A 24,494-nucleotide genomic window follows, 5' to 3' on the forward strand; every position below is an offset into this window, starting at 1 on the left:
AACATGTAATCCTGTAAATGGCCCTTTGGAGGAGACAGAAGCCTCCGCTGCTGCGCTCTCACCAACAACAAAGGAAAAGAGGTCCGGTACTGCCATCACGTGGACACGTGGACGTACTTCACCGGACATCACTGACCTGCAGAGAAACAGGAAGCCGCGCCAGGAAAAGGTGATTCATGTTCAGACTGAAGGAGAACTAAGAGAAGTCGGTTTGATCAAAAATGTTTATTCCATGGTGAAAACATTCCAGCCACACACACACACACACACACACACACACACACACACAATTTCCTTTTTACAAACAGCAAATCTCCAGTATAATGCATGTGAGGAGACAACATAAAATCATCAAAGTGACATAAGCACAAAGTGATTGGCTTTTGCAGTTCATTCAGAAACAAAAGGGAACACTTAGAAAGTCTTTTCAGCTCCGTCCAAAAGCACAACAACTGATGCTGTTTTTAAATTTTTTTTTTTTACTTTAGGAAAACATCATCCTAAGGAGAGAGAGAGAGAGAGAGAGAGAGAGAGAGAGGTTTCATGTCCGTCTGCGAGGAACAGACGCGAGCGAACGTCCACGCGCTCTAGATTCAGCGACGATTGTTCCGGCTGCTTCTGAAAGGCATCCAGCGGCTGTAGTAGTAGGAAGTAGTTCACAGACTCCTTTTCCCAGAGTTCCTCAGCACTCCTCTTTGATGTAGATTTGTTCGTCTGTGTCGGATTCCAGGTGCTCCAGCCGGTCCGTCTGTCCGTTCATTATCTCGTCGGGAGTCTTCATGAACCTGGTGAACGTGACACATTCATTAAAAAAAATAAATAAATAAATATATATATATATATATATATATATATATATATATATATATATATATATATATATATATACACACGTCTGCAGTGGAACAGATTCCAAAAATGTCACGAGCAGTGTGTCCAACTTGGTTTAGAAAGGCGTCTTTGAGTGGATATACCTGAATAGAAGTCTTTGTCCGGGCTCCTTCCTGATAATGTTCAGTTTGTAGTAGTGTCTCAGTGCTCGCGACATCTTCTCGTACGTCATGTTGGTCCGGTTCTGTGAGAGGAAAAAGAAAGAGAGTCACATCCGACATCTCACCATCACCTCGTGAAGGTGTTGTGGAAGCAGGCTGTTGCACCATCCAGCACACGGAAAAGCAAAACAATAAGTCAGGGCCCAAGGTTTCTGTATTCTTTATTGTAAACTGCTATTCTATTGTTGTTAATTCCTTAAAAACACAACTCAAATGATTAGGAAATAAATTATTATATTTTTGTTTAATAGTTCTAATTAGCTATTTCAATTTAGTATCATAAGCTTCTAGTGTTAGGAAGTTATACAAGTCACACTATCTCCTGTACTTATTTAAATTTCATTACATTTTACAAGATTACATTTGAACACATGTTTTTTTTGTGTTGTTTTTTACCAAACAGCTCTTGAACGCATCCTAATGTAATCGTGCAACCTCCGTGTGTGTTCACCGTTAGTCATTTAGCCGAGCGGGACTGTGCGGTCACACCTGAGTCAGCAGCCGTGCAGCCATTGGCCGGTGAACGAGGTGGACGACACATGCTGTTGTGCCTCTCAGCTTTACACACATGTACTCTTGAGTAGTCAGAGGCCCATCGATCGGGGCGTCCCTACTTTAAGCTGTCTTGGAGTGGACGACTTGGAACGTGCACTGCTCACTGAGCCACCTGCAGTCTGGTCACAGACAACAACAGCAGCACACCTGGAGCCCGCTGAGTGTGCGTGCGTGTGTGTTTGTTTGTTTGTTTGTTTACCTTGTGATTTCCCCAGAGCCTGGCCAGGCCGTTAGGGTCCATGATGCGGAAGACTTTGCTCTCTGTATCCTCCCAGCGGATGTAGTTCTCGTACCTGCTGTCTGACAGGAGCTGGTAGACGTAGTCCCACAGCAGCCTGCAGTCTGCAGGGAAACACAGGGGGAGTGTGCATGAGATGGATGGGTTTTGTGTTGTGATGCTCAGACAGTTGCAAAAGGGACGAGACGAGTAACTAAGTAAGGGGCGACTGTGGCTCAGTGGTGAGCAGGGTCGTCCTTCAATCGGAGGATCGGTGCTAGCCCATGTCGATGTGTCCTTGGGCAAGACACTTAACCCCAAAATTGCTCCCGTAGCTGTGACTGCGGTGTATGAATGTGTGTGAATGTTAGTTACTGCTGATGTGCAGGTAGAACCTCAGCTCCTCCCATCAGTGTGTGAATGGGTGAATGATGTCATGTGGCGTTAAAGAGCTTTGAGTGGTCGGAAGACTAGAAAAAACGCCATACAAGTTACAGGTCCATTTAACTAGCATCGACCTTTGACCTTGAGAGGGCTAAGTGTTACCTGCTATCCGTCCGATGGGTATCTGTGGCTCTTCTGGAGGAGACACGGGCATGATGACGTGGTTCCTGTAGAGTGCCTCCTCCTGCTGCTGCAGCAGTAGATGCTGCTGCTGCTGCTGGGACAGTGTCATCTGATGGTGGTGGCTGTGGACTTTCCCCTCGCGCCCGTTCTCCAGCGTCGCCTGAGACTGGGGTCCGCCGCGACTGTGCCTGAAGTCCATGGTGCCCCCGCCGCTCCTGCTCGGGCTGAGGAGCAGGGGGTTCATGATGGCGCTGGGCATGAGCTGGATGACGCGAGGAGGGCCTGCCTCCTGGCCCCCGGGGCTGCCCGGGCAGGGGGCGTCTCGGGGTGTCGCACAGCGGCCGTTGGCCGCGGCCGGGGACACCGACAGCGGGTACATCTCCTCGGACAGGTGGTGGTTGCTGTCGGGCAGCTGGGAAAAGGTCTGGAGGTGGTCCTCGTTGGCGGCGCGGGGGAGGTTGGGCTCCGGAGGGGAGCGTCTGACGGTCGGGTTGTGGGGGGAGCGGGAGCGGTGCCGCAGCTCGATGGTGGGTGGATGCTGGGGGAGCGGCTCTGAACCTCGCGGTGCCCGCCGTACCGTTTCTGTGGTTACAAAAGAGACAATATGTGAGCAATGTACAGCTAAATCACAGTGCGTTTGATTAAAATAGAGCCAACACCATCATTTTTGTTATAATATGAAATTCAGAACATCTGATGGTTCCAGCTTCTCAAACAAGACACGTTGCTCTACTTGGTCTTGCTTTAAAAGGATGTTCACAGTAGTTTGGCCGAATCTCAAGTCGTGAGAAGCCCGTCTCCGCTTGGGTCTGTTCAAAGTAGCAGAGAAGCAGGAGCAGAGCGTGCACATTGTCGCTTTTCATCGTTCTCAGTCGTTTAGAGATTTTACAACTTGAGCAGTAATGTGTCGCCACTGCAAAGGTGCTTATTACTGTTGGAGGCTGGTTTCCCTGTATTCTGGCTTCACACTGAGAAAGACCACTAGGTGTCCCCAATATCCCGCAGTGAGGCTAATTAGACTATTTTTTGAAGAGTTTCAGTAGAAGTTCTCTGGTTTGTGTCAGAAGTGGTGGGATTTTTTGCTTTGATTCCGTCGTGGCACAAAAAAAACCAAATGTACAAAGTGGTTGGAAACAAGGAAGACAGGAGTGACATGAAGCAGCAGGCTTGCGTCCAGCCACCGGAGCGGGGAATCTGCGCTGTGTTTAAACAAAGCAGCATTTCCTCGTGGAGCAGGTTTTACTGCCATCCTAATCCAACCCGTCCGATTGTTGCTGGGTCACAGCCGGAAAACACACTCAGGTATTACGCTCAACAGGACCATCACTTCCTTGATGACAACAAACACGGATGCCACCTCTAATAAAAATAAATAATAGCCCAGAGTGTAATTGGTATGAACACTCAGCTCTAAGTTTATATTTGGAACATGTAATTATAGTCTTAAACAAGTAGCATCAGTTCTTCATAGCGACACAATGATGTAGCACAAATTAGCCTCCCTATACCGACACGAGATTTTTCCATTTGATGTTTTGTATTATTGCAGAGAATAGGCTCTGTGGCAAAAGGTTCATGACACTTACAGGCTTAGTTCTTCACAAATGAACCCCACTTTGATGTAAAAAGCTCACGCTCGACTATAAACAAATGACATCACTGTCACATGAGCAGACATGTACGAACTCCAACAGCTCTCATTCCTGCATTACTCTCTTACTTTCTATAGGCGGGTCAAAAATGACTGAAACATTAACCTAAACACTACATCCTTTTAAATAGACTAATTTTAAAATCTAGATGTTTTTACTTGAGAAAAGGTGATCACAGTATCTGCTATTGTCATGAAGTACAATATGTATTGATTGTAGATGACAGTTGGGCAATTGCGCATATGTATAATGTCACAAAGATATAAATATCTGCAGGATGAAATTGTTTATTGCCAAGTGTGTTTGCACATACAAGGAAATTGGCTTGGTGATTGGTGCACAACAATAAACACTGTGCGATAGTATAAGTAATATAATAATTATATCCTTTTTATTATTTCCCCTTCTTTATTAACATGGCTGCTACACGCAGCTGAAAAAGTCTCACAGATGCTGGAGGGGGAGTCGATCACAAGGATTTTTAGATAGCATTCATTCCATCCTTTAGCGTGGGGTTATGGGTAATGCGGTTTTAGGGGACTGACCTTCAAGCTTCAGGTGCTGCGCAGCGCTTTCAGGCAGCGAGTGGAAGGAGTTCCCGGGGAAGTAGGCCGACGGGTAAAAGACGTGGGGCTTCCTCTGCTTCAGGATGTGCTGCAGCAGCTCGTACAGGACGTCCCCTGCAGAGATGTAAGAGGTCAGAGGTTACCCTAGGCAGCCTGCGTGAAATGAGAAAGTAGCGTTGACGTCATCCGCAGAATCAGGTTCTTCTTCTTCTTCTTTTCTCTGCTTTCCAGGCAACTGGGAGCTTGAGCAATAATGGAAGAGCCTCCGAGGGGACAGACGGCATGTTAGGAATGACATTTCAGGAGAGGGGGCTTTATGGCAACTCAAGACTTATTATTAGAAGAAAAAAAACTTTCCGAGATATCCCAACTCCTGCTCTGGAGACCCGGCGAGTGCACAGCTTACGGATGTGTGCGTTTCTACACCAGGCGCTGCTACTTAGCGGGCCAACGTGAACTGGACGTTGACGCAATTAAACGGGCCGTAGCTCTGTATGACCCCGGCATTCTCCTTGAAGTGCTCATACAGTAGTGATGACACCAGGCACACAGCCGCCAGCAGGAAGCCCGCTGAATCATTAACAGACGTTTGTTTTGCCTCCACGCCGACGACGACGCCTCTTCTCCCGCCAACGGAACGGAAAACACTTACACGGTGAAAGAATAACTGATTTTAACAAAGGCTGCCATCGCACATAGCCTGAAGGACCTTTTTCAAGGATTACCATAACAAGGAAATGATTCTCATAAAGGAAGTGATGGTGCACACACACACACACGCACACCTTTCAGTTCTCGCTTCCTGATGCTTGAAGGTGTGCTTCGGTTCAGGATCGCATGAGCGCCAGTTTTAGACTTCAGGTGTTGTCTAAAAGTCCTCGTGACTCACGGTGACAAAGACTTTAAAGAAAACAGCAGAAGGTGTCATCTGACAGTTCGTCACAGCTGATCTCCTCACAAACCCTTTTGTGGCTTCACATTTCTCCCATTAAAAGTGTTCAAGTCCAAACATGTAGCTGTAACGACGCTCCACAGACTGTGTGGCTTATTGTGAGGTTAAGACATTCCAGGGGAAGAACAAAATAAGTGTTATTCTTAGGGCTTCTACAAAAGGAAAATATGAGGGACTGATGGGAACTGCACTCTTACAATCCCCTAAAGGAGGAAACAGACACATCACCAGCCAAATAACTTGCTCGGTTCCCGAAAATGACTTTTTCTACTGATGTCACTGACTAACTCATATTAAAATGTAATCAATCGCTGTCGGCTTTATCTCTCCACACCCTACGTTTGGAAATAATGTTATCATAGCGTCCACAGATGCTGATGCATACAACCGTTTTACAACTAAACGATCTCAGTGTCACATTGAGAGACGACTGAAGACAAATAATAAAACCTGCGATGATGAATCACGTTTTCCAACCCCCCCACCCTCCCGAAAACCACAATTTCTTAACAGGAAGTGAACATTTTTGCAGAGTTGAAATGGAAACGCAAGCCTGACTACAGCTGTCAGCTGCTCTCTATAGCTCCCGTTTATCCATCACAACATGTAGTACAATGTAAAGGAGCACATTGGAGGAACCATAAACTGAACCAAGCTTACTTCCTGATTGGTTCTACGGAGGACTAATGACTTATAGAATGAATCAGTGTTCAAATAAAATACATAAATAAACGCTGAAATAAATGAGTACTTTTAGTGTTAAATAAAATAAATATAATCTGAATTAAATACATAAATAATATAATAAAATACATATTTAAATGCTTATTAATAGATGTTTGCGAGTCTAAAACGATTTGTTGTATTCATCCATACAAAGAGATCTTGCAGCGAGCAGCATGAAACTCAGCTTTATAAGGCGCAGAATCGATCCTGTGACCAGTTGGTTCGGTTTCATCCGTTTATTCATCAATTCTTTTATGTGCCTGTTTATTTCAGCATTGATTATGCATACATTTTAGTCCTCCATGTACAACTCCCACACTTGACTTTTTTTTTTTTTTTCCCCGGCTGTGGAGGGTTTATCCTTTCTCATCTTAATATTTCACAACGCTGATGGCTCATTTCATCCCACTCCTATGACCCACGCAGCACCGCGTCTTGTGTAAGGACACACAATCAGACTGTGAATCTGGATTCACGTCCAAACAGAAATCCCCAAAAGCCTGCAAAGGAAATCGGTTGACTTATTTAGCATTATGTTCATGCGCCCGGCAGCTAGCGTTGCCGGGGAGACAGTTGAGGTTGGTTTTGCACTTCCTGATGAACCGTCCCCTACTTCCTCCCCCCAGAAGCCTCGCTGCGACAGCTGCCTCCCTCCACTGCTGCCTTCCCTCCACTCTATTGATTTGTTTTCAAGGCTGTAGTTTTGCTGCAAAACACATTGATTGTAAAGCTACATTGTCACAGGTTTTCATGTAGAAATAAACTATAATTATGGTCGTAACCACAAAGGGCTCCGGCGGACCCAGTGGTCACAGACATCAGGGACATTTTGTTGTGATCCTAGATGTTTGTTTATCAAACGCTTCGCCCCAAACTATCCCCTTTCAATGTGACCGTTAGGTGTTACTTTTTATCCTTACAAGAAGGACTTATTTTCCATGATCTTTCTGTTTCCATGATGTAAAGCTGCATTTTCTCCCCAGTTGGTAACTCCTGTTTTCCAGTCTCGGTACTGCTCCAGGACTGGAAGAACCATCTAATGCAATCTGTGAAAGTGACTCATCTGTAAAACTTTTCACTGATGTCTCGGGCTTTCCGGCTACACCACTGTAATCTCCCCAAAATGCATGAGCAGGTGGAAATAAGGCAAGTACCAGAGTGGGGTGATCGGTAGCGGAAGTCCTCCTTGGTCAGCAGCAGCAGGGCTTTGCCGTTCATTTGGAAGGAGCCACTGGTGATCGGACGAAGGGCGAACTCCTTCTCAGCCCATCGCAGCCACTGGGCCACGTCCTCCCTGCTCCAGAAGACCGGCTGCAAACCTGGAGGTGGGTGGGGAGGGGAAGGAAGAATGATGGAGGAAAGGGAGATGAGACCAGGGTTTTGGTAAAGAAGCAACAAAGCAGAGGGGATGGGGGAAAGGAAGGAAGAAAAGAAGGACGAGCTCAGCGGAGAAGGGTAAAGAAGGACGGGGGTCGGTGGGGGGAGGACGGAAGAAAAGAAGGAAAGGCAGGAAGGAGGGGAGGGGAGGGTGGAGGGGAGAGAGGAAAGGGGGAGGGGGAGAGGAAGGAAGGAGGCAGAGGCAGTAAAAAGGATATTGAGGAAGTGGAGATAAAAGCCAAAAGGAGGGAGTGATTACGGGAACGGCAGCAGAGATAAAGAACACACAAAAAAGATGAAGGAGGAGACAGAGTCAGAAAGGGAGAGGAGGTTAGAAAAAAAAAGATAAGATGATAGGTTAAGGGGGAAGAAAACAGAAGAATCACACGGATAAAAAATAAAGGGGAGGGGGGATATGAGAAAGAGAGTCTGACTGTTATTCTCTTTGATCTGTTATGATCTGTGCAGTCAGGCCAGTTTATTAGTTTGTGTATAAATGGACAAGGACACATGGAGGGAAAGACAGCCGAGGAAACAGCAATGATGCTATCTTTACTTTTTCTCCCTCCCTCACACTCTGACATGTTTCTTTCACTGCCATGGGAACAGTGTAAAACATCTGCGCCGGTGACCAACAAGGACTTAGGAGGCATCACTGAGAAAATAAAATTCAGAAAAATCAGGAAGGAAAAAGCTCAACTTGAGTGTTGTGCAGAATGGGTATCAACACATTTCTCAGATCAGCTGCGAGTGCAGAAATAATCACACACACACACACACACACACACACACACACACACACACACACACACACACACACACACACACACACACACACACACACACACACACACACACACACACACACACACACACACACACACACACACACACACACACACACACACACACACACACACACACACACACACACACACACACACACACACACACACACACACGTGTCAGATAGCAGAAAAGGGAACCTGATCAAAATCCAAATAAAAAACAGAAATGGCGATTACATTTTATTTCATTCATTCGTGGTGTGGAAGGGCCAACCTAAACCTTGGAGGACTGACAATAATATTGGTGAACTGTAATGTGTGCAAACCATCCCGCTCTGCGACAACCTCCCAACGTCAGAGGCTCGCGTGGGGAAGTGTTGTAATGTGTTCACGGCACTATCTTGTTCTCCATGTTCAAATGTATTATACATTTGTAATCCTGCTAATAATCCTCATTTGCACTAAATACATCTGTAATCTGATGACGCCCTTTTGTATCTTTATTGCGTAAACGCCGTCCCTGTATTGCATTACTCCCCAAGCCTGCTTGTATTAACTTTCTCCTTCGACCAATTGCCTTTTTTTTTAATTTTTTTTTTTTTAATGGAGTTAGAACAGAAGTTCATCTGGATTGATACGATTTGATTACGAGATGTATTTTCAACCACTGAGACTATTTATGAAATGTCCTCAAACTCTGACATAACATGGTTTACATTTTAGCATTATACACCCAAAACATGTGACCCTTGTTTATCCTGGTTTACACAGATGGACACACACACTCACAGACACACGCACACACACACACACACACACACACACACACACCAGAGCATCCGTGACACCCACACGGAGCATAACTACTCGTTTCATACACTTATCGCTCGGCCTCAAACACTTCCTCTGGGAGTCGGACAGCTGTTATCTTGGGCCGCCAATGTCACCGTCAGACAAGTAATGGGAACCGTGTGCCTCGCTTTCAGCCACACCCCCCCCCCCGTCAAACAGAGGAAGTTTTCACAGAGAGCAATCAATATAGATTCCCATTTCTCCCCTTCCCTTCCAGTCCTCTACATTCACATGGCGGCACGAACGCTGCCGATAAGCCCGGGAAGGCCTCGGTTATCTGAAGCACAGCTTACAACCCGTCAAGCTCTGACCCTCAGCTTGTCAACAGACGTCCTAAGAAAGTGTCAGCGAGCGGGATACAGGTGTTTCACAACAACAGGAGCGGGTGGTGGGCAGATAAGGAACGGTCTTTCTTCATACTTCTTACTGGGATTGGCTTCTTGGCCACAGTAAAAAATCATATCTAGGCTACGGTAACTCTAGCCCCTATGCTTTATGTAAATCCTTCTGATCCGTATGATTAAAGCAGTATAGGTGACTTTAATCAATAATAAAAGAAAAACACCAGTCGTAAAAGAACGCATTGAAATATTCCCAGAAAATCTATGAATTATGTTGTTTTTTTTAAAACATAAAATGTGTCCCTTTTGCAGCTTCTACAAATGATTGCATGTTACATTTAACTGGACTACATAACAAGGATGGATGTCGGATGTACTGGAATACTCATACTACATCATTGACCCTATATCAATATTGGATCAAGCTGCCATCTGCACTGAATGCGCCAGCTGTACGTTTTGTCTCTGGTGGCTGACTGGAGGCCGGGGCGGGCAGCAGCGAAGCCCAGGTCGCGGGGTCACGGCTGCGGTATGCTCTCTCTCCAGAGCCGGAGAGTGGTGCTGCTCTGCCAAAACCCCTCCGAGATCCGGTCTGCCGGCCTCAGCCATCTGCACAGAGCCCGAAGGAGGAAGCAACAAGGGGAGCAGAAAGGGAGGAGGAGGAGGAAGAAGGGGGCCCAAACAAACATGTCCCACAACGCACTTTGGCAGGAAGCAATCCAGCGTGGGCTCCGTTTCTGAACAGGAAACTTCCTGCGGTAAGGTTAGAGAGCGACGCCGGGAGGTGCGTTAACAGACAGCGAGACGGAGACAAGAAAAACGGAAAGGAAAGAGCGATGAGAGCAGCAGCGCGAGCCGACCAAACGGAGACGCAAAAAGAGGACGGAAAGTCAAACAGGAAGCGAAAACGGATACTTGGCCGGTGCTCAAGTGAAGTTCACAGAGTGGGACATTCATGCGCTGCCCTGAATGTTCTTGCTCATATCTGATTCTTGTGACTGCATACCTTCTCTGAGATGTGACCAATGTGTGAAGCGAAGCAGGCAAGCTTGTTCAGAGTACTGCATTCTTCCATACCAACATACATGCAACAGTGGTGTGCGTAACCGGGCGGTGCTCTGCCGACTGTTCTGCTGCCACGCTGCTCACTTTAAAGCCACGGCTGCAGCCGTTCATACAGCGCGTCAAAAAGCTGATTTCATTGGTGTCGGGTGCTTTAAGTATTTACTGCAGCATGGTTCATGGTAGCCGGATCCAAATGTGGATCAGAACGAGACTTGTACAATAATATTTAACCCTGTACTCGTCACGCTAAGATGACTTCAGTGAGCAACAAAACGTCGCCATTCCTTTCCTCTCTCCGTTGACGTGTGTCTTTGTCTTCCAACGCCAACGTTGCTCAGCGAGCTGCCAAAACTGTCACGGTTGCAGGTAAATCACAGAGGTGTATTTGCAGCTGCGTCAACGCTGATCTCATCTGATCTCAGCTGGAAGAAAGAGACGCATTTAAGTTGTAAGTTTCGGGGTCCTTACTTTGAATCTCACATCCGTGCGATGTAGACAAAAACTGATTGTAAAATACAAAAAATTGTTAAAAGACGGACAGCCTTCTGTGCAACCAGCGAGACAGAAACATCCTTTCGCTTACTTAGAGGAGGAAAAGGAAAATAGACGGGGAGTGAGAGGAGAACAGAGAGCGCCTTGGTCCCTCGACACATTCACACACTGATAAATGTGTCCTTTCGGATGTTTTTGGTCAGAGAATCTTTTACAGACGTGTCGCAGGTTACAGGAAGGAAATCAATTTCCTCGTCATCAGTCTGCCTCTGTCGAATGCATCTTGGATTCACGGCGTTCATGAGAGTGAATATGTGCGTGCGCGTTGCTGAGTATTGTGTGTGTTTACATTGACTAAAACCTTCAAGCACCACGACAGCAGCAGGATCCAAAGCCCTCGACTAAACCGTGGGCTCCTAATCCTCTCTGATGACACATCATTTTCACTTTGTGGTTTCTCAGGCCCCCGCACGCCGCGCACACGCGCACACGCACACGCACACACACACACACACACACACACACACACGTTGCCAAGGCAACTCATAAGCGCTCGGGATGAATGAAGAGAAGAGGCGGATGAGATCACTGGTATCTTGTTTCGTTGTTGCGGTACAGAAGCCCTCAACTTCCCCTCGCAGCCAGACGAGTTAATGAGGTCCGTCTTGCTGTGGAGCGCAGAGGTCCCGTCCACACTCACAGTTTAGCACCAACATTCACACTGCTGCTCCTTATAGCCCTCTCACCCGACTGCCTCCTGATACTTCGACTGACAAAAATAAGTGACTTGCGAGTGTAACCCCCTCCAGCATGTCCCATTTTACAAAAGGGTCATAGTGTCCAAGCTCAGCAAAGGTGATGAAGAGACACGGTCGATTCCCCGCTGTCCGTTTCTGATCGGGAACTGGTCGTTTTGCCGCCGCTCTGATTGATTTTAGGTTTGGTTCTGTTGCTTTGTTCTGATTAGCACAGGAGCTAATGTCAACTTACTACGTGAGCTCAGAGAAATCCATGAAATGACAACAGTCTGTTACCCGTGCATTTACGTGGCGGTGGCACGGAAACAATGCTAATGGCAAGACGATTAGGATCCCCCGTCTTGGTGGGACACACACAATGCCTCCTCCATATGCAACAGCCAGAGCTAGTGGCGTCGTGTTAGACCGGGAGGAAGACGAATGGGGAGGGATGGGGAGGCGAATGGGTCCAACAAGCACGGGACTTTTATACTTTCAAAGGCAACCGGGCAGAACCGTCACAAGATCTATCCCATTCACTGTATTTTAGTGGTGAAGCTCAAGACACACCTCCATTTAGACACAAAGCGGCCTCCTGACTAGCTTTACTTCTGTGGAGCTCCCTGAATGGATCTACAGCCCCTCAACAGACTGTTTTTAACTATAGTTCTCTATTGTAATTAGCCATTTAAAGTTTTTGTTACCAATGGCTGATGAATGAGACAAGTATCTACAAGCGGATGCCAAGATCTCAGTTTCAGCTGCATATTCAATTAGAAAATGAACCATGGAGGAAAACTTCTTTTTTTTTTTTTTTTTTAGAAAAGAATAGTTAATTGAACTTGTATTTTCTATAGCTTTGTAGCATAACAAGTAATGCTTACCAAATGTAATGTATAATAATTACAAAAATACAAATAAAATGTCTTCAGATTTCCTAGTGTGTCACACATTTCTGAGTGTTTCCTTCCTGCACACATGCTGTGTTTTGAGTCACTCAAATCAGAAAATTCTCAAGATATTGTTTTCTGTTGAAAAACCACAAGTGATACGTATGATAATGTAAGACGGAGGATTTCAGCTGAGCCTGACACAAAAATGCAGGGTTGCATCGGTTCGGCTGGGACTTTGCTCTCAAAACTCAAAGCTCCTTAGTCACTCAGTTCCTCAGTAAATGTTTGCCTCTTCTCCCGAAGCAGAAGTAGGCGGATATTGGTCTTACTATCTCAATCAAGAAAAACATTTTTTTCTCCAGACAGAGGAGGAGGAGGAAGAAGGCTGACCATGACCTTCTGACACCCTGACTCGGGGACATGTGGGTATGCGAGCTACACATCTCCACAGTCAATGCTCATGCTCTTCATCTCCTCCCGACGCTTTGAGTGTATCTATACATTGATTGCCTGTCAGGTGTTAGCGGCAGGGGAAAATCCTCCTCCGCACACACGCACACACCCAGCCCAGCCCTTCTCTCATAGTCATCCTCCGCTTCCTCCACCGACATGTAAGTGCCCATCCCCGTTTACTAAACCTGGACTCCGTCCAGTCAAAACAAATATAAAACCGATCATCAATCAGGCGGAACTTTTACGACCAGGAAGTAGCGCGACCTGTTTTTGATAGCTTGTTGTTTAGTACAGGAGCAGACCGGCTCTTGTAGGTTAGTTCCTGAATTCAGCGTCAACTGCCACTCTTCCTTTTGTTCGGGAGCCACATTTTTTTTTTCTCTTGGGGGGGGCGGGGGGGGGGGGGGGGGGGGAGAATGCAGAAGCTTCAAAGACATTTGACACACACCCATATACTGTACTCCTTTTCTTTCCATGTGGAGGAAGTGAGCTTTTCGAGCTGTGTAACACTTAGGTGATCACTCCTACTGCAAAGCTTCCATGCCGGTGTTTCATATCCACTCTCATCCTGGGTTGCATATGTCTCCAACTTGTACGGAGGTCAATCAAACCGCTTATCACATTGAAATAGTTTTTAGAAGTAAACCTAACGCATGAACAAATGTTATGCAGTGGAAATCTGTTTTCAGTTAGCCGTCTTGACCTTTCCACCATTGGTCACTGATTAATGTCATTTATTACCATGTTTTCACAAGGGCTTTCACTGAAGGTTGGAAACCATATCCTCATCTCGGAATATTGTCTCCATCTATATTTGGTAAATTTTCAATTTGGTTGGGTTTCGACGCGGCATTTCCCAGAATCACCTGTCAACTAAAGGGGAACTCCGCTGGTTCAACTCGTCATTAGCAACTTACAAGTCACGGTAATTTGACTGCGATATTTATTGTATCATATCACCTGCCCTGTAATGTAAAATAATATGATGTATACTGAATTGCAAGTAGTATGGAACTGAAGTTTGATTGAGAGAGTGTTGCATTATGGGAATAGTAGGATCCAGTGGTTTTGGATAATGGGCCATATTAGGCAATAGAAGTGAGGATATCTCAGCTCCAGCTGTTTTAGGTTTGAGCACATCTCCAACTGGGACTTTTCCTATTAAAGCCTTAAATCAACCATTAATACAAGTGTGTTTTTATTGTGACGTTTAGAGTAAAGAAGCGCCATGTGGAGTGTGTCACGAACAGGAAGAGAGAAGGGGGCTGTGCTTAGCTTACTCGCCGGCATGTGAGAACAGTTTCCCTTTCAGAAGGGAAAAGAGAGGGAGTTTGAACACACACACACACACACACACACACACACACACACACACACACACACACACACACACACACACACACACACACACACACACACACACACACACACACACACACACACACACACACACACACACACACACACACACACACACACACACACACACACACACACACACACACACACACACACACACACACACACACACACACACACACACACACACACACACACACACACACACACACACACACACACACACACACACACACACACACACACACACACACACACACACACACACACACACACACACACACACACACACACACACACACACACACACACACACACACACACACACACACAACAAAAACAACAACATTTATTCAGGAAGCGCCGTCTGCCCACTCAGGAAATTCCTGAGGACAAGAGCTGCTTCCATGGGCAGGAAATTTCCCCTCAGAAAGACCAAACACACAACATAAAAAAAAAAAACAACACACACACACACTTTATAACACCAATTCCCCCCCCCCACACAGTAAAATGGGTAATATACCACAAAAAGACAGAGACCATAGGCAGCGTGTGGAGTGGAGTGGGGGGGGGGGGGGGGGGGGGGTTGTAGTCCTGGACAGTAACACAAACGTACTTTCTCATACAGTACACACACCTACACTACCTCTGCACAAAGACACAAGATTCACTCACACTCATCCACCCACTCGCAAAGGCATGCATAGTGCAAAGCCAGCTGTACACACACACGATCTTTTAAATCATCCAGTAAGATATGTCCACTCTTCTTTGTATCTTATGCATGTTTATGGTTAAATAACGCAGTTATTTTTTATTTTTTTCAAACCTTTAAATAATTCAGTGTTTTCCCACTGACAGTTGCGTCATGCTCACGAGTACGTGGGAGCCACGTCGAGCGATGTCTCCTGGATTGCGATCGAATTCAAACCCGACGAATCCAGTTCAGTAGGTTTATGTCAGCGCAGCTTTGTTGTGCGCGGTAGGCGAAATCCCTCCCAGGCCTTTTTAGTGTTTGACACACAAACAAACAAATCATCACGGGCGGTTGACAGCGCTCCTCCGCTTGCTGCTTCAAGCTGTACGGTTGTCTTCTCGCTGACTAACACACTGGATGATTCCTGGATGAGTTTAATGTTTAATGGGGACTTAATGGGATTAACAAGTCACAATTGTGTGATTTTGTGATACATTTTGCCGGTCTACTTAACAAGCTCCAACTAAATGATTGCAACTGGCTGAGCCTAAATAGCATTCAAGACACGTTCTGGAAATTGAAAAAGTATCCTACAATAAGCGATCCGTTGCATTAGTATGAAGCAATATGACAACGAGGTTAACGTGATATTATGTTTGTTTCTAAACCATTTTAACACCAGTTCAAAGTTGTGTTACCGGCCTAACACTACAGTCTATTTCTAGGAGTACCCTCTTGAGCTAAAGTTATGGTCCATATTAGGTATACGCATATATGCATTATTTAAAAAAATAAAACAAAGTTCAATTAAAAAATCAAAATCCACAAATTACGTGTTTGCCAAGAGGATTGATACCTCCCATGTCTGTATGCTGAATATGACACTTAGCATAAAGACTGGAAACGTGGTTGAACGGCTCGACTGGCTCTGACCAGAGGTAAAAACAATCAGCCAGAACCGGCAGATTATGTGCTGGACTATTTCTTGGATTCTTGCCTGTCAGGCAACCAGCGCAGACTCCTGGAAGACACCAAAACAAACAAGACGTTGCATGTGGATTAGTGAGCCCTAGAGGTGCTGGTAGGCAGATTGTGTTATCTTTGGACGGAGCAAGGCTAGCCATTTCCCTTGGTTTCCAGTCTCTGTGCTAAGCTAAGCTAACTGGCACTGGCTCCTTACATGGAAGATATACAAGAGTAGTTTGGATTTGCTCATCCAACTCTTGGCAAGACTGCGAACAAGCACATAATGCATAATCATTAAAAAGCAGATAGTTAACGAATTCTTCCATAAAACTCTGAAGTAGAAACGTACTTCACAAAGAATCACAAGCAAACACGCCAACAAGAAAATGATCCGGATAAATAATTAACAATAGCAAAGACTCCTATGCTCTCTGGTCTACACAGCTACTGGTACACTACTATACTGAGTGACAAGCACGGCTCAGAATGATGCCTCCCTCTTTCATATGGAATTACAATGCTCCCAAATGCAATTCAGCTTGCACAGACGTGAATAAAAAAAACATGAATACAAATATATCACAGGGAGCGATTACAAAAGAAGACCATTTATTCCAAATATATTTTTTACAAGGTTAGGGCTTTGTCGTGTGATGTCTGGCTGAAAGGGTTAAAATCGAGCCCAGTAGCATTCTTTAGTGTGAGGAGCAGGCTGTGACTCTCCCCGATCTAATCCACTTCCTCCCCAGGAAATGGAGAAGGCGGATTTCTGCCCACACTGCAATTTCCTCCCTCATTCTTTTTCTTTCTGTCTTCCCCCCTCTCCTCCTCCTCCTCCTCCTCCTCCTCCTCCTCCTCCTGCTGCTGCTCTCTTCCTCCCCCCCTTTCAGGACAGAACTCCCTCCGAGTGTGGGGGTTAATGGACGGCTTGTTTTCCAGCACATGTGTGTTTAGATAGGCAGGAGGAGAAAGGACGAGCAGAGGTGTTTAAGACTCCGCGCTCCGTGACTAAGACATGTTGATGTCTGTCTGAGAGTCCCGACCAGCAGCAGCCGTAAACTAAACAAAAGACGAGGGGAGAAAAAAAAGAAGTGACAGTTTCCTCAACCGCAGATGTGCAAGAGTCACGACTGTGTGAGGAACTGCGTTTGCAATCTGATTAAAACAAAGAAGGACTTCCACATGTCTGCGGATGTGAACTGACCCATCGGTTTACTCCACAGGAAACTCAACGCGGACCTGTTGAGCGCTCTTCCTTTTTTTGCAACAATGCAAATAGGGAAGTGGGCCGAGGGAGTTTCCTGTACGTCTTATGCAGCCTCGGCCTGTGCAGCCGCCCTGCCGAGCGCCCCCACAAAAGCCCTGAACTTCACACTTGCACGAAAAAGAAATAAACTGGTTAAATATTGACGGACGCATGGACAAAGCAGCCCAGGGTTGCTCTTTGAACATTGAGCCTATCTCTTGGCACAGCTCCAGCCCCGCCTGCTCCACGATTGGTTGAGCAACAGTGAGCCAATGCAAATCCACCCAAGTGCACCAGCGTTGCAATGTGGAAAAAAATATGCTCTAAAGAGTTTTCCTTTACTGCCTCACCTGAAGACTGTTTGTTTTCTCTCTTGGTTCATTTAACTCCACAGAGTTCAGGAAGTGTCACATCTGACCACCTCAGGTTAATCTAACACCTACAATTGCTTTTTACCCGCGGAAAGGTGGCCTTTGCCACTAGACCTTTGGTTCGTTCTGATTCAAAGTAGACGATAAATAGACAACTGGTGCTTCTAAATATAAGCCACATGACTTCCAGTGAGCCTGTGAACTGGTCTGGTCTGCAAAATACTGTGCAGACTTTTTCTTTGTTGGCACATTTCGACCATGCAATTTTTTGCTTCGACAACTTTGGGTAAACGGCAAAGGCTCTCACTGTAGCACAAGTAGAAAAGAGGCCTCACATCAGCCAACCAACTTAGAAATGTCAGTTTTACAACAATATCTACCAAGCGATTAGCTGCTAGGGCTGTGCATTGGCAACAATCTAGCAATATGATATGTATCACGATACATGTTTGCATGTAAACTATTACGTAAGAAAATATACAGTAACATAAAACATACTATCACATACCAGACCAAGTAAGGTTGTATCAGTGAAAAAGTGTATTGGTTATGAATTTAACTTTTCCTGATGTTATTATGTTCTTCTTTCAAAAGTGACAAGTTTAAAGAGTCACTCTGGCTGTAATGCACAGTTGCGTCGATACATTTTCTGTCACTAGTTTTCAAGCTGCGGAACAGGAAGATGACTTAACCCCGCCCACCAAGCTGTGATTGGCTCACTTTCTTTTCAACAGGAAAATCAAGCACCCATCCTTTATGAATCAATGACGCAAACTGAGATGTGGGAGGCACTTCAGACCTGATTTTATTCCACAATGGGGAACATTTCATCGCGTTTATTTTTGCCGTCCTTGAATTATTCGTGGCGCAGTTGCTAGCAGGGCCTAGTTCACCTTGGGGATGAATTTAAGGAGGCTCAAGGACGTCCTGATTGGCTTTCCAACTACAACGTTCTTAATCCTGCTCCAATTGAATCCCGCCCCCCTCTTCTTAAACCTTTCCTCTTCCTGATCAGTTTGTCATCATTCCACTTCGTGTTCATCCGCTGTCATGTATCTGTACCTGACTGTTGTGTAACTGTTGGTTGTTCCAGTGCAATAGATTTGTCAGTTCCGGTCCAGCGGTTCTAGTGTGTACGGTAAAGACGTCTGACCCCGGATCTGCTTCAACGCCTCCCAGCTGACAGGTCCAGCATGACTCATGCAGAGCTAATAGGCATGTCTTGTGATGTAATATGTTGTCCTAATTGCAGGGGATGGGTTTTAACTATTAAAGTGATATCTCGGAACATATGTATTTATTTATGTTGCATGATAACACCGGCTATTCCGTGTCTGTTGCTTTTTGATAGCACCACTTGCAGAAGTCTGTGACACAGTCCCCACCCACACAGGTTGATTGGCTTGTAATTTCTGGGAGGAGACAAATACAACAAAATCTGTCTTCCCAGATTACAAATGCAACCAAACTGAAACATTTACAGCGCAAGATGCTAAACACACTGGGGACATTATATATATATATATATATTGATCAATGCGTGTAGGAGTCACTGCTCATCTGTGTGTGTGTGTGTGTGTGTGTGTGTGTGTGTGTGTGTGTGTGTGTGTGTGTGTGTGACTCACGCAGGTGCGCAGGCAGCCTGGCAGGCTCGTCCTCCATTCGGCTGGCTGGCCTCGCGGCGGGAGCATGGACGGGGGAGGAAGTGGAGTTTGGCAGCGGGTTCGCGGAAGGACTGAAAGAGCTCCTCTCCTGCTATGAATAGACACAGAGACACAAAGCATGGCTCACAAAGCTCCACGACGCACCGGCCCTGAACCCAAACAGCCCCACGCCAACTCGCCGTCACCTCGCCGTGCAACACACTACACCGACGAGCCTCGGCCCCGTCGGCGCACAGAGGAGTCCCTGTTTCTGATGAACGGTCATGCCGCATGGACCCATTCTGGGGACGCACATATCCAGAATGTCACACATGCTTTAGGGTGTGTTGCTCTGTGGTGCAGCAAAGTCCTAAACCAATATATGCTCTGTCGAAGTTGGCCATCTGTGCATCTTCGAGATGCATTAGTGGCTCAGAAACACAGATAGATTTTGGCCATCAATCAGTTGCTCGATAAGATGTCTGAAAATATTGAAACATTTCCATCACAATTTCCAGGAGCTTAGATCGGTAAAAATGACTCAAATAGCTGGAACGAGTATCGGTGACAATGGGCCGATCTGGTATGGATACCATTATTTATATCTATGTGTTTATCAGTTACATTTAGTTTAGAAAGCAACGTTTAAGTCAAGCCTGATGTTGCCTTACACATAACATAATGATCCCAGTCACTTCCACACAGTGAGGTACATAGCTAATTTATTCAACACTGCTATCAGATCGATATTCGGTATCGCCAATATCCAAAGGCCCATGTTTTATTATCAGGAATTTTTTTTTTTTTTTTTTAATTTGATTTTATATCTGGACGAACATTTTGGGGTTTTGTCACAGAGAATAAACTATTCTGAGACGTGACCTTCATTTGCATCTTTCTGTGCCATTTTATATAAATGTAGAAGAGAAATAGCAGATATTAGAGTTGTTTCTTCCAGATGTTTCACATCAGGGTGGCAAGTATACACTGTGGATCTATATTTTGATACAGTCGCTTCTCTTAATGGGTCAGTGCAGGACAGATGTGGCAGCAGCAAGTAGAAGTTATTGTAGCACTTTGTGAATTCCCGGTTTCCCAATTCTCTTTGCCACATAAACACCTGTTCCATCTCCAGGACTGGCCCAAAGCAAACACACACGTGCACACATACACGTGCACGATCTTATTGGATTTTGGACTGTTGACAACCAGCCATTTAAATATTTCACTCCGTGGCTCTGGAACATTGCGACAGGTATTTTCACTATATTTAGACCACTGTATAAGAATACGCCAATAATCAATTCTTTAAAAAAAAACATGCAGGGAACAATTGTTAGCTGCATTCCTCTCAGGATACTCTGAGACGTTCAGACCTTCTAGCGCTGCTATCGAACACTCATTGAATCGGGAGATTTTCCAGTTCGCGGTCTTTCTATGGACTGGTTTCCTTTCCCTACAAATGAGGGAAGAGCATGAGGCCACTTTAGTTTCTTGAGGAAATGAAGCTCTTTTTTTGTTGTTGCTGCTTCTCCCTCCAGTTTCAGCCGGCTGTCACCACCCAGCCACTCCGAGACCTGCACACCAACTGTATGCACCAGGAATTTCTGTCAGGCTTCCATTTCCTCCACTCAGAGGCGACTGCTTCTCTCGCATCCACCCTCTACGAATCCACTTGTCTAGAAAAAGGTTGGGTTAGTGAAAGGTGACGAGGGCAGTCGGGACTAAGCTTATGAGAGGAACGCTGCAGAGAAGCTATTTGTGACAGAACTGGGCCGCAGTACTAAGGTGACGGGGAGTCCTGGCGGGAAACTTCTCAGAGTGAAATGATGATCGTTTTCCAGCACGCAACTGCAATCGTCCGGAGACGGATCAGAAAGCATCCATCATTAACAAAAGGCCATATAAAACTGTCAATGAACAGCTTGCATGGAGGCTGACAGTGACTTCCAAAATAATATTTCTATACTGGTTCTGTCAGGGCTGCGATTACCATTAAATCAACTAACCTGTCCACTAATTGATCAACAAACGGTCAAAAGAAAAAACGCCTGTCACTGCAACTTGCTTCTTTTGACCAACATCCCTAAAATCCTCACATTGGACAAGCCACGAATCTGTGAATATTTGCCTCTTTTGCTTAAGAGCACGATGGAAACAATTAAAAGATAATGATTTTTTTTGCGTGTGTGTGTGTGTGTGTGTGTGTGTGTGTGTCTAGTTCCTATTTGGACTCACAGCAAGTCTGTGCCGATCCCCACTGACTCTAATTGCTCACAATCTTCCCTCTTCCCAGGGCTGTGCTTATAGATTATTTTCATGACTGATTGATCACTTAGATTACAACACCTCAAACGCATAACGACACACCACGACCCCCAAGTCCGATCAGCGGCCCCCCTAAAAGCCACAATATAAATTTAATTGTTTTTTAAAGACAAAGAAAATGAGCACATTCTTACATCAGGGACACATGTTTGGATTTTATTTTATTTTTTTATTTTTTTGCTCAATAAATGATAATTAATTAAATGAACCAAAAGTTGGCCATCCACTCACTGTAAAAACTAGAGTGACCCTTTCCCTTGATGTTGTCTATGTGGTGGCTCCAGTTGCAGCACACTGTGTTGCTCCTACCCCGTGAGAGTGTCCCCTGTGTGTGGTAACCTGGAGGCCTGTCCAACACGGACTCTAACAGCCCCTCTTTTATCCCCACTGTTCCGCGTGTGGCCGCACGAGACGCCTCTCCGAAACGCGCATAGACAGGCAGTCACGACTTCTTCCCATCAGCAGGAGTGGAGGCGAACTACACACACACACACACACACACACACACACACACACACACACACACGCACACACACGCACACACACAAAGCGTGGAGCCGCGAGCAACAGATGACTAGCAAAACAAACGCGCCTCAACTGAATGGCGCTGCAGCTCGCGGCTACCCGTTTGTTGAGAAGGGGAGACGTTGTAAAAAAAAAAAAACCGGGGTTGACTGTGAGGGGCTCGAACCCCCGAGCGGAAAGTGTCAAAGGAAACAAAGCGGACGGCGTTACCTTGTTCGCAGCGCAGGAGGATTCAGACATTATCTCCCGTCAACTTCTCTCCGTCTCCTTCCACTTTTCCGTTGTGCCCTCTTTTAGCTCCGTCTCCCGACTGCTCGGCGTGTTGTTGTGGGAGAAGTTGTTCGGGTTTTAGTTTAGTTTTTAGTCACATAGCCTTCTTTTTCTTTTCTTTCTTTTTCTTTTATCTGCTGGCCGGCTCCATAGCGCGGCTGTCGGGGTGAAAACTTCTTTTGTCTGCGTGTGTTTTCCCTTCATACGTCGGCAGCGTGCTGGTTAATAGCCCCTTCCTGGAAGAGCAAGTCTCTCTCTCTCTTTTCCTCTCTCTCTCTCTCTTTCTCGCACGCGCTCTCTCTCCCTTTCTCGCTCGCTCCTTTTCTCTTGCGCGCGTTCTCTCTCTCTTTGCCTCTCTCTCTCTCCCCCACCCCCTTTCTCTCTCTCTCTCTTTGCCTCCCCCCCTCTCTCTCTCTCATTGATCTGGATGTGTGTAAAACGGCGAAATGACGTGAATTCCCAGCATTGAGCCGTGCCCCCTTTTAAAGGGAAACCCGAAGCAGGAAATCGCAGCAGGTCGCAGCTGCGCACACACAACTAACAGACACAACTAACAGACACAACTAACAGACACAACTAACAGACACAACTTACAGACACAACTTACAGACACAACTAACAGACACAACTTACAGACACAACTAACAGACACAACTAACAGACACAACTAACAGACACAACTTACAGACACAACTAACAGACACAACTTACAGACACAACTAACAGACACAACTTACAGACACAACTAACAGACACAACTAACAGACACAACTAACAGACACAACTAACAGACACAACTTACAGACACAACTAACAGACACAACTAACAGACACAACTAACAGACACAACTTACAGACACAAAAAACAGACACAACTTACAGACACAACTAACAGACACAACTTACAGACACAACTTATAGACACAACTAACAGACACAAATAACAGACACAACTTACAGACACAACTAACAGACACAACTTACAGACACAACTTACAGACACAACTAACAGACACAACTAACAGACACAACTAACAGACACAACTAACAGACACAACTTACAGACACAACTAACAGACACAACTAACAGACACAACTAACAGACACAACTTACAGACACAACTAACAGACACAACTAACAGACACAACTAACAGACACAACTTACAGACACAAATAACAGACACAACTTACAGACACAACTAACAGACACAACTTACAGACACAACTTATAGACACAACTAACAGACACAACTTACAGACACAACTAACAGACACAACTTACAGACACAAATAACAGACACAACTTACAGACACAACTTACAGACACAACTAACAGACACAACTAACAGACACAACTAACAGACACAACTTACAGACACAACTAACAGACACAACTAACAGACACAACTTACAGACACAACTTACAGACACAAATAACAGACACAACTTACAGACACAACTAACAGACACAACTTACAGACACAACTTATAGACACAACTAACAGACACAACTAACAGACACAACTTACAGACACAAATAACAGACACAACTAACAGACACAACTTACAGACACAAATAACAGACACAACTTACAGACACAACTAACAGACACAACTTACAGACACAACTTACAGACACAACTAACAGACACAACTAACAGACACAACTTACAGACACAACTAACAGACACAACTAACAGACACAACTAACAGACACAACTTACAGACACAACTAACAGACACAACTAACAGACACAACTTACAGACACAAATAACAGACACAACTTACAGACACAACTT

General features: G+C 45.4%; 1 protein-coding gene and 1 long non-coding RNA gene across 4 annotated transcripts; one reads left to right on the forward strand and one right to left on the reverse strand.

Annotated features, from left to right (window-relative positions):
• Nucleotides 1-308: 308 nt before the first annotated feature.
• On the reverse strand, nucleotides 309-23,031 carry etv6 (ETS variant transcription factor 6). 3 transcript variants are annotated; one of them, XM_034525762.1, is made up of 8 exons: nucleotides 22,634-23,031; nucleotides 19,553-19,679; nucleotides 7,442-7,606; nucleotides 4,589-4,723; nucleotides 2,371-2,973; nucleotides 1,807-1,949; nucleotides 975-1,075; nucleotides 309-785 (listed from the first exon to the last, which is right to left on the reverse strand). In XM_034525762.1, exons 1-8 carry the CDS (start codon nucleotides 22,661-22,663, stop codon nucleotides 683-685), a joined length of 1,407 nt encoding a protein of 468 aa, XP_034381653.1. In that variant the 5' UTR covers nucleotides 22,664-23,031; the 3' UTR covers nucleotides 309-682. The 3 variants fall into 3 exon arrangements, with proteins under 3 accessions (XP_034381653.1, XP_034381651.1, XP_034381654.1); XM_034525760.1 differs by having other exon boundaries at nucleotides 19,553-19,682; nucleotides 22,634-23,005; XM_034525763.1 differs by lacking the exon at nucleotides 19,553-19,679 and having other exon boundaries at nucleotides 22,634-23,005.
• On the forward strand, nucleotides 7,502-10,540 carry LOC117725904. Its single transcript, XR_004608949.1, has 2 exons — nucleotides 7,502-7,612; nucleotides 9,522-10,540. It is a non-coding gene; the product is annotated as an uncharacterized LOC117725904 (long non-coding RNA).
• Nucleotides 23,032-24,494: the final 1,463 nt, after the last annotated feature.

This window comes from Cyclopterus lumpus, chromosome 23 (genome assembly GCF_009769545.1).
Source record: "Cyclopterus lumpus isolate fCycLum1 chromosome 23, fCycLum1.pri, whole genome shotgun sequence".
In the NCBI taxonomy this organism is placed as follows: domain Eukaryota; kingdom Metazoa; phylum Chordata; class Actinopteri; order Perciformes; family Cyclopteridae; genus Cyclopterus; species Cyclopterus lumpus.